Genomic DNA, 18,038 nt, shown 5'->3' on the forward strand with positions numbered 1-18,038 from the left:
CCTTACTCTAGGCTCTCAAGTGCTCTTGCCTGGCCAGAATGTGTTCTTCAACTATTATAATGCCTCTTTGCTGACTTGGATGGAGAAGGGAGAAAGATGTAGGCATGGCATGACAGGAATGTAGCCCTCCCTACAAAGTTAAGAGTATCATCCATCCTAACCACCACAGGTACACAGCCCCCAGAAGGTGGTTCATGAGGGAATGAGGCATTTTGGCTGAGAATGTTCCAAGCTCACCCATGTTCAAGAGGGTCATAAATGAACTCGGCCCACACTCCTCTGGGATTTCCAGTGGCAACGCAGAAGCGTCTCTTCTCAGTTCTTTTAAGTAAGTTATATTTTCAGAGGTATTAGTTATGAAAACCTACAGCTGGATCTACATGTCACATATTATTTACTTCGTATAGGGGTGGGGTGGGGAATGTTTTTCCTTCACGGCCAACTTTCAGGGAGGTGCATGTTGGTGGTGGGGAGAGCGAGCCAGAGGCCAAAGTGGATGGAATACTAATACTACTACTACTACTACTACTACTACTACTACTACTACTACTACTAATTTAATAGTAATTTACCATTACTGGGCCTCCCCAGCCACTCTGGGGACAGTATATGTGATTCTTATCCTTGTATGATAGATTCCATTCCAGCCAGTACCACATACTAGTGTGTGTCGTGTGTCGTGGCACCCTGGGGTGTCTTCAATGATGGTTGGGGTGCTGCAGACAACACTGACCTCTGTCCCTCTTTCCTTCCCTCTGATGCCCTCTTGCGTCTCAGCCTCTCAAAGGCTTGCACAGATCTTTGTTGCAACAGTCCTGGCTACAAGCATACCAGGCGAATGGTCCCTCTGGGGCTGGCCAGGGGTGCTTCCCAGGCCCCTGTGGGGTAGTGTGAGGAGGCAACTCTCTTTGGGGTGGGGGGCAGCTCAGAGACCAGGGGCGGCAGCAGCAGCTGCCCAGAGAACTCCCAAGGAGAGGGAAGAGGAGAGGAGGCTGAGAAAACACTCCTCTAGGGAGGGTGCTTGAAAAGGGGTGAAGGGCTGCCGGCTCTGCAGGTAAGGGGTGATGTAACTGGGCTCCTGAGCCCCACAGGGGTGCCGCAGAAAGAAGGTAGTTGGTCAAGGGAGCCATGGACCCCAAAAGGCTAAAAACCTCTGCAATATACCATTGTCAAAACTGCTTCTGTCCCTTTTCAACAATTTGGTTCAGAGGCTATGTTTCAGCCTGCCATGTGGTTATTACTGCCTGTGGGGATATGGGAAAGATCTGTCATTTCACAGACTATTTTAGGCAACTCACCTTTATGTTGATGTAATTTTTGTCTTTCTATTTAAAGCTACCTTTGTGAAAACCATTCCCTACATTTTCTCCACCCAACCCCTCCAGCTGGCTTAAAATAAATGACTGTTTTCTATTTCCTTCCTAGAACTGTGAACATCTGAAACTTTGCCTGGAACTTTCTTTATTGAAAATTCTATTCTAAAATAAGATCTATGTTTGACAAGGGTGACCAAAAATCTCAGTGTCTTAAAGCAGAAGCATCTGAAACATTTCCCCTGCTTTATAGATTAACTTGCATTTACCTTAATTATTGACTGTTCCACTCATAATTTCCACCTTTTCTTTCTGCTATCCTAAGTCTTATTTTTTTAACATGTCTCATCTGTGTGTTCCTAGGAGCTCTATTCTCACTTCCTACAGATTCACTTTACTCTTGTGTATACTGTGCAGTTCTCTAAATACACTCAAACATCACAACTGAATTCTACAGCCGAAGAACAACTAGGAATTGTGCACAGACTACAATTCTAGTTTCAGTTTTTATTCACTGAAACTAAGAACATTCTTAACAGGGGTGATCCTACCATCAGGCAGTGTGAGATAGTTGTCTCTGGTGATGGGTGCTGTGGAGCAGTGTAGTGAGGTGTCATGAGACAGAAATGTGTGTGCACATGCCTAGTAGCCTGATGCCCTCAAGAGGATGCTGGCCCATCACCCATGTCAAAATAAGCCTGAGCTGCCAGTCTGACCAGCTTCTGTATGTCAAATGAATGGGACGTGATCTTGTCCTTTGCCTCAGGCAGCAAAATGTCTTGGGCGGTTTTGATACAAAGCACAGGACAGCCCATCCAAATCCACACCTCATTTCTCCTAGTAGGAGGAAAAGCTTGATCTATCCGGGTTGAATTCCGTGCTCTGGAGGAAAAGGATGCTGGCAGTGACCTTTGTAGGATCTTTAGCTCTGACTGTAGTTCATTTCCAGGCAGAATGATAGATGAGTTCAAGAATTGTGAGTAGCAGAACACAAGATTGTAGCTCTAGTGGACTGAGGTTTGAAAAGAGCTCTATTAGCCAGGGGCTCTTTCTCTTTTAAGTCATTTCAGAACTAGATTTGCCTCTGGCTTTCCAGTTTAGCAGTTAGAGGAGTAGTAAGCACACCACTTTTATATGTTGGTTGAATAGGACTCTTGACATTTTCCCTTAGGCACTGTTTCTGTTACAGGACTATCAACTTTTCTTCAAGTTCAAACGGCAACATTTCATGAGTCACTCATAAAATTCAGTGGGCTGTATCAAATGGTAGTTCATACTCAGAGCAGACCCACCGATATTCATGGACGTAACAAATTTAGGTCTATTAATTTCAATGGGTTTACTCCGAGTAGATCTTAGTTGGATACAACCCAAACCCTCCTCCAACTAGGGTGCCTCAGCGCAGTGGCGTAGCGTGGGTTGTCAGCACCCGGGGCAAGGCAAGTAATGTACGCCCTCTAACCCATGGATTTGCGCCCCCTAACCCGTGGATTTGCGCCCCCTAACCCTAACCCCAGGTGTTGCGCCCGGTGCGGCCGGCCCCCCCTGCACCCCCCACGCTACGCCACTGCCTCAGCGTACAACTACAGCACTAGTGCTTAACTATTATTTGTAGTTAAGCTCAAAAAGAGATGAGATTAATACTTCCCCATGCAATGCCCCAACTTTTCAGGTAACTTTATTTCATTATTTCCTTACACTTCTACACTGTTTAACACCAGCACCAAAGTATTATCGGAAGCCTAGATAAACATGCTCACCCAGAAATGCTCAGTGGGAAGGCTAATTTCCCCATCTCTCCTCACAGTAAGGCTATACACCACAACCTGCATGGTCTGTCATGTGCAATCAGGGTATTGGATCAGGAGTGGAACTCACTCAAGTTATTCTGGTTGTCTGAAAAGCCCTTTAAGACTTGGATACTTAAGAATAACTGCTCATTTAATAAATAAACTATAGGTGAAACCAATGGATATAGAGCAGATCCATCAGTCCTAATGTCAACATATTGTGGCTTATCCATTATGCTGAATGAAATTCATCCTGCACTGATTACAAAAATGATATCTCTGAAGCTTCATTTAAAATGAGCTCAACAAGGCTCATTAGCTTGTTGGACTATGTTTACTCAATTTTATTTTTAATGAAACAACAGTCTTGTCTGAAATGAATCCTTTGCATCACAGGAAATGTGCTATAAAACACAAGCCACTTCCACATCTGTTCTCACTCATCATTTAACATATTGGAGTGTCCTGATCTGATCTCATACTAGACATCCTTTTATCAGGTGTTCACCACTTTTGAACTAAGCAGAAGAAATGTACTTCTGGAAAATAAATAGGAGATGGTGATAGAGGGTGAAAGAGAAAAAATAAGAAGCAGTAGGAAAAGAGGCAAGCCGCTTGTCTGTAGAAGAAAACCTCAAAGCAGTTAACAAAAAAGATATAACGATAAAAATTATCACTAAAAAAATAATAATTACAGCCATAATTTAAAACATAAAAAAGTTAAAACTACAATAGAATAGACTAAAACAGAAAAATTGCAGCTGTTGAACAAGAGACTATCATTAAGATTGGAATACAACTGGAATAAATAGGATGTTGAAAGCAGGAAGAAAAAAAAGAATTACTGAACCTGTAATCCAGCAAGTGGGAGGTCACCCAAATTATATAATTGGATATTTGATTAATTGTTATTTGATTTGGTATTATGATTCGATATGCATATAATGAGGTCTGTTTTGGATTTTTTGTAACTGAAAATTAATAAAAATTATTTTTTGGGGGGGAGAATAGAGTAAAACAGATTCATAACATAGCTGCCAGGGTGCCAAAAAACACTCTCCTAATGTTACTCTCTGGACTTGGTCCAGAAGGTATGACTGCAGCCACTTCCCATTCCCCAGAACTGGTCCAGGAGGCACTGGCAGAGGAAGAGGAGTGCAGGGGGAGTGCACTGCCCCCGGCAGCGCGATCCCAGTAGGGTGCCATTGCGGCTGCCCCTGCAGCCCACACTGGACACCACGCCCCTGCAGGCGGTGTGCCCCGCCCCCAGGACGCGCAACAGCCACCCCCGCCGGCTCTCCGCCCCCCCCCCCCGATGTCAGAGCATGAAGCTCTGCCACTGCCAGGAGGATACTATGGTTGATGGTATTAAAAGCTGATAAGAGATCAAGAAGCAGGAGCAAAGTCACACTCCCATTGTCATATCCTCTCCACAAACTTTGCTCCTCCAACTCTTCCATCCTCAGGCACCTGTTCTCTTAAGTAACTCTGCTGTGTTCTCAGAGTAACTCCCAGTATTTCCCTTTATCCAAGGAACTCCAGTGTGACTTCCCTCTTCCATCAGTTCCCTTGTCCAAACCACCTTTTCTGGGAAGGCTATGGCTGAACTCCAGAGTCTCCATTCTCTAACTGTGGATTGATGAGCAATGAATTATGACAGATTGACAATCAAAGATGCTAATTTCAAAAAAGGGACTGGATTCCTATAGGTGCTAATGTAAATATACAATAATAATACATGTATCTGTGTAAGTTAGCCTGTAGGGATACATGGGTGTGTGGGTGGGTGTGTGGGTGTGTGCACGCACACACACACCCCTACACAGACACATATGCATAATGTTATGTGAGAGTCCTCAGTGTATACACTAACAGCAACAACCTGCCATTTCTACCATTCTTAAGTCTTTTCATTTAATTCAAAAACATGTTTCTGGCTCTGACACTTTGGCAGCCACTTCAAAAACAGGAGCCAAATATTTGATATAATGAAGCCTGCTCATATTTACTTGTGATTATACAGCCTAGATCGAAAGCTCACAGGGTCTAGATTACATTATTCATCAGTTTTAAGTCCTGTGACACCTGACCTTTTCTCAAACACTACAAAATGCATGCAGAGCCTGAAGGTCCAGAGACAAGTGCCAAGCTTCACAGTGGAGAACCCAGATGTAGAAGGGTGGGGCAAGAAGTATAATGAAAAATTGAGATCAGAGCCAGTGGCCAGGTGACCTGAATAGCTGGGAATTTTATTTTGACACCACTTTTCCCATGGATGCAGCACTCACTCCTGTTAATTTTGGCCTATGACCCTATCTTCATTTTAGCCAAGTGGAGTTTGTAGTTCAAGAGAGAATCAAGCCAGCTGGGACAAGGTGGAAAGAGCTTATGCTCTCACCTGTACCCTTAGGTCTTCTTTCCAATCTCATGTGTTTTTCTAAATTTACCATCTGTTTTCAGTGCCAGAGTTCAGCTTTAGAACATATGAAGTAAGAATATTAATATTGCAACCACTGTATTGCTTTCAGTGCCTGCTAAAAACTTTTCTGTTTAGGCAAGTCTATTCAGGCATACAATTTTACTTTTAAGATTGCTCTTTTTATTGGTATTTTCTCATGAATATTTTGTATTATTTCACATAAACTGTTCAGTGCTTTGTTTTCAAATTAAGTGATATATAAATCTTGTTAAATAAAATATATTAAAGTGCTTCTCAGCAGGCGTGAAGTGTGCTGCCCTCACTTCTGAGTAATTCCTGCGAGACTTGAACCCCAACTTTTTTCTCTAGAAAATTAACAGTAGCTCAAAGCCAGCAATGTGCCAGAGGTACCAACATGGTGGATCTGAAACTGGACACATCCATGGCCTCATTTGGATGCTACACTAAACTATGTTTTAGCATTGTACAAGCCCTGTTTTTTTCAGCTCCTTCAATACTGTATAACTAGCTCCCTCCATCCAGCCCTGGCTCCCTGTAAGACAGACAAAGAGCAGCCTTCCTTCTTTCACCGTTCCGGATAAGCTACCCTTCCTAGCTTTTCATGTACCCCGGTTCCTCATAGCTCTCACAAAGCTGTGCTGAGGAACATCTGCCTGTATCACCTGCCCCTCCCCTCAAGCCTCCCGCCTTTGTGTGGTGAGTTGGGCACACAAACATGGAGCCTTTTAGTCTCATTATAAAATGCATTTGAAATGCATATTTAAGTCTCATTAAAGTATGCATTTCTAAATGTGTTTTATCCATCTTGAGCTACATTGATACATGGTCATTTTGTGATTAGACGTGAACTTTCATAGATTTTTTTTTAACCATTACAGATTAATCTGGAAATGGGCTGGAGTGCCCTTATGAATGAACATAAACAACAGTGACATGGGCTAGAAATGAGACTAATATGTCCACTTTCTGGTAAGTGTGGTGTACGTGGGGAAAACCCTGCAGCGCTATCTAAAATTCCTACACAGACCTATCAACTGGCAACCAACACTGTGTCCTCGGAGGTGGGTGCTGAGCTGTGCTGAAGGCTGAAAAGACAATGTCTTGGGGCAGAAGAGCTCTTTAAAGCATCCCACTCAGCACCCTCTCCTAACTCAACAAGTTGGGCTTGCTTCTGCCCCTCGGGGATGTGCACAAAAGCACCACCCTATCTACCATAAAACTAGGGGTAGAGTAGGGGTTGGCAACATTTTTTGAGGCCGGTCCAGTCCACCCCCTGGCAGACCTCTTGGTGGGCCGGAGCATGTACGCCCGTGCGCTCAAGGTATTTCCGGCACCCTTCCAGGATGGAGGAGCGCCTATGCGCATGCGCACATGCTATTTCTGGCGCTCTTCCAACCCAGAGGTCGGTGCCCGTGGCAAGAAAAAAATGGCGCCGGGGGGGGCATGGAATCCCCACGCCAATCCATGGAACGGTCATGGGCTGGTTCAAGGAAGCTCATGGGCTGGAACCGCCCATAGGCCTTAGGCTGCCGACCTCTGGGGTAAAGGGAAGTGATGCCACAGACTTCTTAACTAGGATTTGTTGAAAGAAGCATGCTTCAAATGGTGGTTTATGAAGTTGGCTTGTTTTCCAAAGCCATAGATTAATGTGGTTAAGATGAAGGGTTGAGACACAATGATAACCTCTGGCTCATTGAAAATGGAAATGAAAGCTGCTGCTTCTTATGACCACCTGGGAGTGGGGTTTAAGGTGATGACACACAAGCCTGAAGCTCATTCATGTCAGACTAAATTATAAATGAGAGTTATGTCCAAACTGAACCTATAAGTCATCCCATGAAGGAATTCTTAGTTAGAAAGAGGAGCAGACCTGTCCCAAGAGTAGGAAGGCAAAGGTTAAAGCTACAAGAGATGTACCATGAGAAGCATTAAGCAAGATAGTAATGTGTCATGTAACACAGCAGGAGAAGGAACTTCTAAACCATCCTGTCATTGATCAATTATAAATAGCACTTGGCTGTCCCCCCCCCCAATGTTTTTTTCAAATATGTTTTGTGGGACATTTTATTCTATTTTTTATAAAAAAACAGAATTGCAGCTTAAGTCAGGACAGTGTAGAAAAAAACTATTAAGACTTTCCAGGAACCCCATGCTTTAAAATTTAATATTTTCTCTTTCCAGATTCTGTCAGTTTTCTTGTCCTGTTATTACAGCTAGGGGATTAGTGAGTAATTGCTTTAATGAGTTGTTTGTTCAGGGATGGGAGGGTGGATGGTGGGGTAGGAAGGCTTCAATTGCTGATTTCCAATTTCTTTATTTAAAAAAAGAAAGATGCAAGAAGCCCAGTATAATTTGGTTAATTATTGGATTCATTAGTCACCCTTTATCAGTAATGATTCCAGAGCAGCAATTAAACAGAAAATCCCCAGCCAATAAATTCATAACAGAGCAGCCTCAGTCTCCTGTTCGGGAACTACTGGGCCCCACTGCTTTACACAGGAGAACCAGAGTGAAAATGGAAATCAAGGAAGAACACTACCTTGAGAACATAAAACCAGGATCAGATTATAAACTTAATCCCAGGAACGTAAGCCTTCAGAAAAAAAATCCTGGATTGAAGTTGCTTCAGTTTTGGAGATCCGAATCTGACCCTCTATTTCCACCCTGCAATCAATATCTTAAGGAAGCTAGTGTGACAGAAAAATCTTGCATCATTAAAAGTAATACCTCTTCATAAAAATAGTGATACATATTGCCCGTTGTTTCTGAACATGAATTCAATCATCTTTTGAAATAGGTATGCCTGAGCAAACTTCCGGGATTTTAATTTCAAAGGCAATATTACATGCTGTTTTCCACAAGTGATATAAGATATTTTCCCCAAATAATGTTCATGCACATTCCCTTTCGTGACTTCTATTAAAAATCCATTAGTCACCCACACACAAGTGAATAAAAATCCTACAGGCATCCTTAGTCTCAAGTTCATAAAGTGGGTAGGGGGAACACTCTGAAGATACTTATAAAAGGAGACGTAAAAATCATTCGGTATTGTTAACTACCATGACAACATAAGTGTGCATGCACACGAAAGCTCATACCAAGAACTAACTTAGTTGGTCTTTAAGGTGCTACTGGAAGGAATTTTTTTTTTGTTTTAACATAAAATGAATTATCATTCATTTACAGAACCATTTCCAATACATTCTTATTGGATTTGAAGGCACATTCACAATATGATCTGAAATCTTGAAATAACAACCCAACCTGGTAAATTAAGATGAATGTGCTTTTAAAACAGTTGGGACTACTCTGCTCATTCGTTTATTAAAAAAAGCAGAAATGCAGCTCCATCAGTAGTAGTAGCATAGGTGCTGTGTATTTCTGACCCCCTCAGATAAAGTAATGAGCTTTCCCCCCCTATTGCTGCATGGCACCCCAATTTTTGAGAGGTGTGAGATTTTTGAGAGTTTCCAGAGGTTCCAGGCGCTTGCCCAGGGTTCATAATTCCTTTGGAGACTGTGGTGTCTTTATTGTCTATGGTTCATTTACACACATATATCTACAACCTGAGCCTATGATGGAAGGACTAGCAGCATTAATACTCTGAGGGTCTTACTTCCCCCAGAGCCACAGCCTTGGACTTGGACAGAAATCAATCCTCCCTCCCCCTCTCCCTGGATATGCCAGGTCTGCATCCTCTCTACCTCAGGCTCCATTCTCTCCTTGGTGGTCTAAGAAAAGTTGACATGAATCTCCCTGTGACTCTTCTTTGCTTACTATGAAAAGATACTCCCATAACTGTATCACAGATGCACATTTCATTTTCTAGCTATGAGTCACTGTCAGCTAGAGGTTGTGCAAGTGATAAGAAATTAGCATAGCTGAAAAACTGAGACATGAACAAAGGGTAGGTATAAGAGCTTCTGGTTCCAGAAAGGGGGGGGGGAGTGTTTGACAAGTGCAGCCCCAGGGATTTTCAGTAGTGACTGCAGTTCATTTGGAAGTGCAAACAACATGGTGTTTGACAGGAAAATCTGGCACAAGGAACAGTGCATTTCAAAGCCTGCTCTACTTCTGATCCATAAAACTCCTTCTACAGTAGGTCCAAATTCACAAGATTTGCACAAGAGCAATGCTTGTAGGAGGCTCCTTTTAGATACCCCATGGTGAAGTGGTGGTAAATTTGCCTATTGATTCGTAGGGCTTGTTCAGGTGACTGTTTACTATAGCATGACAGCATGATGGTGTATTATGAAAGATGCAGAGAGTGAACCACACCTCTTGCACATATTGATAAAAGGAGTTGGGTCAAATATGCATTCCCTGCTGTCATCTGGGCAACCCAGGACCTCCATACACACTGCCCAAGCTTGCACCTCAGAGAGATCAGTTCAGTGCTGCTAACGCAGGAGGAAGCAGTTATGACTTACTGGTCTCTGCAGTCACAGCAGACGCTGTGGTTCTCCAACGGTTTGTCTTCACCCCCAGAGGTGCACTCCATTGTCTCTCGAGACAGACAGATGCCAACAACATTCTGACCTTGACAAGGTTGCCACAGTATGTTAGACCATCAAATGTTGAAGGTTTCCAATCATGGCAGCGCTCTTCCCTGTTTCCAAGCATGGTCTAAAAGATACCTAATAGCAATAAATCAGCAAATATTTGCAGCAAACAGAACCTTTGGGAGCAAACAGTTATGCGAGAAGCCAATTTTCAGCAGGAAAAATAGGCAGGGAGGGAAGAGTCCACTCTCTGTGCCATGTAATACCAATGTAGAGTAGAGGGGACACCCCCCGCCGCCGCCGCCGCTGCAAATGCTTTCCATGAAAGTGCTTTAAAGTATGTGCTTAGTTTGATCCGAGTGATAGACCTGGCATGGTTCTTTAGACATTACTCATGAGGTGTTTATTTATTTGGTATGAGACATGTAATATGCAGTTTGGACATAACTCTCATTTATAGATCAGTCACAGGGTTGTGATGTATTAAATGAGGAGGGAAACGCCACCTTGAGCCTCCATCTATTGAATAAAAGGGCTGATTCTTTACTAACTCCTGCCAACCTAGCAGTTCGAAAGCACGTCAAGTGAAGGTAGATAAATAGGTACTGCTCCGTCCGGAAGGTAAACGGCGTTTCCGTGTGCTGCTCTGGTTTGCCAGAAGCGGCTTAGTCATGCTGGCCACATGACCCAGAAGCTGTATGCCGGCTCTCTCGGCCAATAAAGCGAGATGAGCGCCGCAACCCCAGAGTCGGTCATGACTGGACCTAATGGTCAGGGGTCCCTTTACCTTTACCTTCTTTACTAAACTCTCATTTTCTGGCTGCAATACTATGCACACATACCTTGCAGTAAATAAGCATCAGGATACGAGGGAGGAATAAAGATCAGCATCAGGGAAAAGGGAGGCAGCATCAATATGGGGGGCGGGGAGAAGTTGAGAGTGAAGATCTGCATCTGGAGGGAGGGAACACTGGTAAAGCAGCAGCTTTGGCTTCTTGTTCTCGCCCTCTCTGGCCTCCGTGAAAAGGAGACATTATGCTTGCACAGCAGCCCCCCGCCCAGGCAAAAAGGAGGCAGAAACTGAAACCAACCTATGTGTTGGGGGTCAGATCTATGTAGTTGGGCAGCTCCTGCTGCCTGAGCCGGTCACCTAACACAGCCTCATGGGAGGACTGGCCCTGGTCAGTACTGCAAAGATCAGTGTGTTTCTGGTTCACCTATTAATGTCGCTTGCTCAAGAGGATCACTACAATGAGTCAATAAAAGATGTGAAAGCAATGTCCTAATAGGATCATATTCTGGTAACTAAGCACAATTACAATAATAATAACAACTAGATGATGATGATGATGATGATACTCCGCCCATCTGGCTAGGTTTCCCCAGCCACTCTGGGTGGCTTCCAGCAGATTATAACAACATAATAAAACGTCAAACGTTAAAAACTTCCCGATACAGCGTTGCCTTCAGATGTCTTCTAAAAATTGTGTAGTTCTTTATTGCCTTGACATCTGATGGGAGAGGTACAAAAAGATCACTGGGAATCTGAGCTCCCGTAATCACATCTTCCCCTAAATCTTCTCTCCAGTTTCAATGGATTAAAAACCTAGATCATCTTACATTCTTAGCTCATCTTGCATATTGATTTTATAACTATATAGCCTCCTTAGTTCCTCTTGTTTCAGTTGTATGTACATTCTATCATCTATGTACAGTATTACTCATTTTTCATACATCCAGCTTAGCAGCTGTGCGTCTCTTTTAGAGATGTACTGGTGCAAGCAGCAATTCTAGAGTAGTTCATGATGAATACTTCACAGCTGCAACAGAAATGGGAAACTCTCGAGTTTGAGAACAGATGATACATAATTATTTATTTTTGAATAAAAAATATATATTTCTAACCTTGCAGTATAAAATTTGGCACACTTGATTACAGAATCACAGCTACAGAATTTCTGTTTCATTCAGACAAAAATAAATTTTCATCATTGCATCACTTTACGTGCTTCACATCAATTGTTGTACGTGCATGGGAAAAAATTGTTAACATATTTTACATGTAGGCAGCCGCATCCAAATTGATTTTGGCAAAAGAAAGGAAAAAGAAACAGTCATCCAGCATAATTTGTGGTTGTCAAGTTTCAATTTGCTTTAATTATCTCTACAAAAATAAGATGATGTTAGATATTTCTGGTAGCAGCTGTGCATGATTGCTGTGGAACTGTATCACTCTACCATTCATGAAAATTATTAATATTGCCCATAAATCTAGTTAACTAAATCTTTTTAATGGATATGACACAAGGCAAATTTCGTTCCCTCAAATCTGGATATATACCGTATTTTTCAGTGTATAAGACTAGGTTTTCCTCCTAAAAAATAATGTCAATAAATAGGGGGCATCTTATACATAAGCAAAGTGCTGCAAGTCATTCTGAAGGTCCTTTTTAGCTATTCTGGGAGACAATAAGCCAAAGTCTAAGTGATTGTCTGCCAGACACCATATTTTACAGTTATGTGCAAACCAGGCTAGTAAGAAATACAGCCCCAGGTCCAACTGAGGATGTGTTCAGCTTCCAGGGCAGGTAGAAAAGCAGTAACTTTCAGTATTAGTGGTTTGTTAGGGAAGTGGAGGAAACAAAATTCATCACAGCTCCCCTTCTCAAGCTTACATGCCAAGTTAAAATGGGCCTCATTCTGGTATGCTGAAAAAATATGTGTTTGTTTATAGCATTTATATGCCACTCAATAACCATGTTCTTTGAGCACCTTAAAAACAGAGAAAGCATCGAAATACCTATGTAATCATTAAGTATTACAACAACAAGAGCAAATTCCAGCATAAACACTCATTTATATTCCACCTTTCCTCTAAAAAAGTTGGGGTAATGTACATGGTGTGTCCCCCTCCCGATTTTATCCTCACAACATCCCTGTGAGGTTGGCAAGGCCAAGAGATATGAGTTGGTAATAACTCTGAGATTATGAAAAGCTGAAGTTTTCATATGATCTACCCTTAGTTATTTAATAGCAGCATTCCTGTAACCAAATAAATATATAGGACCCAGTTTTGCTTTTCAGTGCAAAGTAGGCAATATTGTCCTTTTCTCACTTAAAGTCCATTTCTATTCATCCACTCTGGCTCCCTCCTGGTCTTTTCAATACACTTTTCTCTGGCTGCTAGGCAACCTAAGTGTACAGTAATGCTGTTGCCATCTGCTATGGACTGTGCTAACTTAACTCTTCGATTTGATTTTTTTTAAAAAAATAAAAAATGGGAAAACACTGCTATCCAAGCTTTCCTTTCTGATCAGTAATTAATATTCAGAACTGAATATCAGAAGGCTTTTAGCCAGGAGACAAAGGGAGATTATAATTTAGCTCTTAAACACATAAGGCTGCAATCCTAAACACATTTATCTGGGAGTAACCCCTAATGAATGCAGTGGAACTTGCTTCCAAGTACAGTGGTACTGTACCTTGGTTTTCATACATCTCTGTTGCCAAACATTTTGGTTTTTGAACCCCGAAAACCCGGAAGTAATTGCTTCTGTTTTCCAACGTGCCTTGGAAGTTGAATGGCTTCCGTTGTATTCTTCTCATTTTTTTCAATTAAAATTGCAGACTGCCTATTACGTCTTGGTTGTCAAGCGTTTCAGAAGTCAAACGGTCTTCCAGAACGGATTACGTTTGACAACTGAGGTAAATATGCACAGAGTTGCTCAGCATGCCCAAGCCCATAGGACTGCTTAGGCCAGGAATAGGGAACTCGTGGTCCTACAGATGTTGCCACACTACACCTCCCATCATCCCTGACCATTGGCCAAGCTAACTGGAGCTGATGGGAGCTGCATTCCAAAACACCTGGAGGGCAGCCAGTTCCTCATCCCTGACTTGGGCTCATGCAAAAGGGCTTGTTTCATCTTTGTACAGCTAGCCCCCATATCAAAACACAGATTAATTTTGAAAATCCACCTAGTATGTTGTTTGAAAATTTTTTACATCGAAGCACACCAAAGGCACGGGTCACAAGAAAACAGCAACTGCAGATAATAAGATATAGAATATAGGACAACAACAAAACTTCAAAACCCTCTCCATTGCAAAGTTTTCCATGTGTTGTGGGGGTCCTGCTGTTTGAGGGGGGTGCCTAACAGTGTTCTACTTAGGTTCAGTGGGGCTTGCTCTTAGTTAAGAGCTTGCAATCTTATATACTAGGGATGCGGAACCTGTGGCCCTCCAGAGGTTGCTGGACTACAGCTCCCATCATCCCTGATCCCTGGTCATGCTGGCTGGGGCTGGTGGGAGGTGGAGTCTGAAGGGACACAGGTTCCCTGTCCCTGCTAAAGCACACTTATTTAGGATTAAGGTCCCATTTATTTCTGACTACACAGTACAAAAGATTGTGCTGTGTAATCTCTTGGGCTCATCAAACTAGTTTCACAGTTCTTTGGATCTTAGCTATTGTTGCGAAGCTTTATTATTCACACATTTAAAAATGCAAGTGTCACAAACAATTATACTGCACAAAAGAACTTGCAAGAACCATGTGTTTTAAAAAAAAACCCCACTAACACAAGGAAATAATAATATCACCCAGATAAAAAGACTAAACTATTCCAATTTCGGAAATGTTTATTCAGTTCCTTGAACCAAATCACCTTCACAAATCAAAATACCTTAAGAGTACTAAATGTAAAAATACATTCTTTATTATATATCTTGTTTATGCCTTTGAGGTGGAACAGGCTATTTTTACACAGCACAACCACAATAGCTTTCAACAAAAGTGAGACTTTCAAAGCGGCGCCATTCATCTTTTTCTTTCCTTTTGTAATTCCTCCCTCATCCACAGCCTAAGAGGAAAAGTCACACTTATATACAAAACCCAGATCTTTTAACCAAGTAGAACAATGAGGGGGATAAGAAACAAAACAAAAGCATGAGGACTGCATGCTCTTTTAACTACCTTAGAAAAAAACACACAAAAAACTCCATCACAAATAGATTCTAAATATTCAGATTATCAAAGGTTTGGGTGGGAGGAATGAAATGATGCGTCCATTGGGATTATATGCTGATGTCTGGTAATCAAGAGATTCGGTTACAGATGTCAAAATGATTAGGATTCCACAGCACATACTTCATGTACCATCAGGTGTGAACATCTTTGTTTAGGGTAAAGACATCTTCCTGCACAGCTTCGAATTAATGCCCCCTGACGTGTTGAGAATCAAAAAAACATCAAACACCAGTAAGGTTATGCTGTTGTGAACAGCTTGCAGGGGGGAGCTGTAAAAGCGGGGATAGTTTCACTGTACTTAAAGACAGTAATGTGAACACAGCCCAAAGTTTGGTTGAGTCAAGGATAGTACAGGGAGTATGGACAAAGGGAGAAGTATATCCTCTCAATGAGGTTGGTGTGTGTAAGTCTGAGGTGAAGATTTGCTTGGTGATAAGTGGCGGTACAAGGAAAAAAATAGGTATGATTCCCCCATTCTGCCCCCACCGGTTACCATGAATGTTGCTCAGAGAAAAAGAGAGAGAGAGAGAGAGATAATGCAGGAAGATATGGGCTGCCATTTTATTAAATACAATACAGAAAAAACAGAGGAAAGTGATTTCTATAGACTCTCCCTCCTCCCCACTGTGGGAACAGAAACTGATATGGAATAGTTCATGTAAGTGATTTAAGGAGCAGTTGAGAGGCTCTTCTGCCAACCAGGACCAACAAGAAATAATAAAATGGAAGTAATTAGAGTAACTAAATTTGCAAATAATAAGTGTTTAAAGCAGGAATGGCTAACTTGTGGTTCTCCAGATGTTGCTGGACTACAATTCCCATCATCCACCAATGGTCATGCTGGCTGGGGCTAAGGGAGTCCAACAACATGTGGAGGCCCATAGGTTAGCTAACCCTAGTTGAAAGGAACAGGAACCCTACAAGGCTCTTCACACTAGACAGGCTAATGTTGCAGCTTCATTTGACTGCAAGAAAACAGTCTCAAGCTCAAGCCAGAAAACACAGGAGAACAACACAGAAAGCACTATAATGATAACACCACCATCAAAATGCTCTGTAAAAAGTGAGTGAGCAAAGCATGGCAGTTCCAGAGAAAAAAGTGTGAAGACATCCTGAAAGAAGGATCACTTGAATCTGATTTCATACACAAGAAGACACACTGTAACAGCTGTCCCAAATGATCTCAGTAACCCATAAAGAGCAATGATAATAGTTTGAGATCCAGATTCTGGGTTGGATCCAGCCTACTTTACTCATGGGTTGCTTCCACTAGGGGTAGGCAAGGAGATGATTTTTATTCCTCCTTGTGCCCCCTAAAAGCTGTTTCAGAGGGTTGGAAAACTTTACAGAATAGTATGTCAGGTGTTATTGGGTGAGGGAACTTCAGAGGAAAGGGGAATCAGCAAAAATCACCCTCATGCCTCCAGCAGAAGGCTTCCCCTGGATCTCAGTTCCTACCACAAATGGAAGCCCTTCCATTAGAAGAAGGGACAGAAGGTAAACAAATAATTAATACATCTTCTGCTTAAATAAAATGCAAGCAAAAGGCCCGTGTAGTACAAATAGGCCTTAACCACAATTTGATCCACTTTCCATTACATTTGTGCATAAGGTTAATGATTCCAAAATAAATGATACTCACCCAAATCTGCAGTTTTACCCTCTTGTCATTCCTGTAAACAGTCTTCACTTTGAAGTCGATCCCCACAGTACTGACAAAGGCTGGTGTGAAAGTGTCATCAGCGTATCTAAAGAGGAAGGAAGTCTTGCCCACGCTGCTGTTGCCAATGATCAGGAGTTTGAACATATAATCAAAGTTCTGGTCGGAAGCATCCTTGTGTCCATATCTGGCATCTGTTACGGAAGCCATCTAAGGAAATAAGAGTAGCACATTTGTCTCTGTGATTTAATTTATTCAGGAACAGAATATGCACTTTGCAATCCCCTCTCACATGCCCTCATCTCCAGGTGACCAAGAGTATCAAAGCTGATAGCAGTGATTGTATAATGTGGAACTCATGGCTCCATTCCAGGAGCAATACATACACAGATCTATCAAGAGTAAGCAATTGCTTTTTCATACTTGCAGGACCTGATTCAGAAGTGGATCTGCACATAACACCTGCTTCCATAATCATAACATAGTGAGGGATGCATGTGGTTTTATTTCTGTTTAGATTTATAAAGAAAATACATGTGTGGATAATTCTATAGACTACTCAATGAGTACTGTATTTGATAACAGGTGTTGACAGTGCCCTGATCAAGATAAACTGAGAATAGCTTAGAAACACAGCTTATGAATAACTCTGCCATATTCACCCTATCCCTAGGACTGATTATGAACAGATAGCACATTTTAAAGATGATTAATCCTGCCTACATTAGGTGCTGATATGAACTGAACAGACCAAGTTTCATTATTAGAATTCAGTGTCGTTGGCTAACATTTCGCAATGAAGAAGGAAAAAACATCCTACTTTGTGCCAAGGCTAAATGGAGCCACCTGGCTCCCAGATTGTATTAATTATTGCATTGTTTACTGAACAGCAGCTAAAGTGATAGATTCCTGCTCCCATGTTAATCCGAGTGCATCAAAATGTCACAGGTGACACTCTTATAAGAAGAGGTATTCTGTCATTTTCTCATTCAGGTACCACATGGATATTATATTTTGAAATTTCCCCAGGATGATAAGCTAATTCTTCTCACTAATAAAAAGGATTCCAAATAAGATAGTCATTGTGTAGATACGATGAACAATAAAACTGACTTATAGAAGACTATTAGGAGAAAACTTAAGTGTGACCGATGAAAACCTTTCCCATTAAAAGTGTTAATGCCAGTTACCTAGTCAGTTTGATTCTGGCACTTATTCTTTTCTTGCTCCTTGCAAATTTCCCCACCGGGAAATTCATTACTTCTTATCAATATAGTAGAGTCCAATTTGCCATGTCAATTTCA

The 18,038-nt window shown here is 41.9% G+C and overlaps 1 protein-coding gene across 4 annotated transcripts in view; it reads right to left on the minus strand.

Annotated features, from left to right (window-relative positions):
• Positions 1-18,038, minus strand: part of RAB3B (RAB3B, member RAS oncogene family) — a 52,010-nt gene that overhangs the window by 24,772 nt on the left and 9,200 nt on the right. For all 4 annotated transcript variants that reach the window (XM_083742568.1, XM_083742569.1, XM_083742566.1 and 1 more), the window contains exon 2: positions 16,717-16,944. In XM_083742568.1, the coding sequence (XP_083598694.1) occupies positions 16,717-16,944 (228 nt within the window). The remainder of the gene's footprint in view (positions 1-16,716; positions 16,945-18,038) is intronic.

This window comes from Podarcis gaigeae (assembly GCF_964106915.1).
Source record: "Podarcis gaigeae genome assembly, chromosome: 6".
In the NCBI taxonomy this organism is placed as follows: Eukaryota; Metazoa; Chordata; class Lepidosauria; order Squamata; family Lacertidae; genus Podarcis; species Podarcis gaigeae.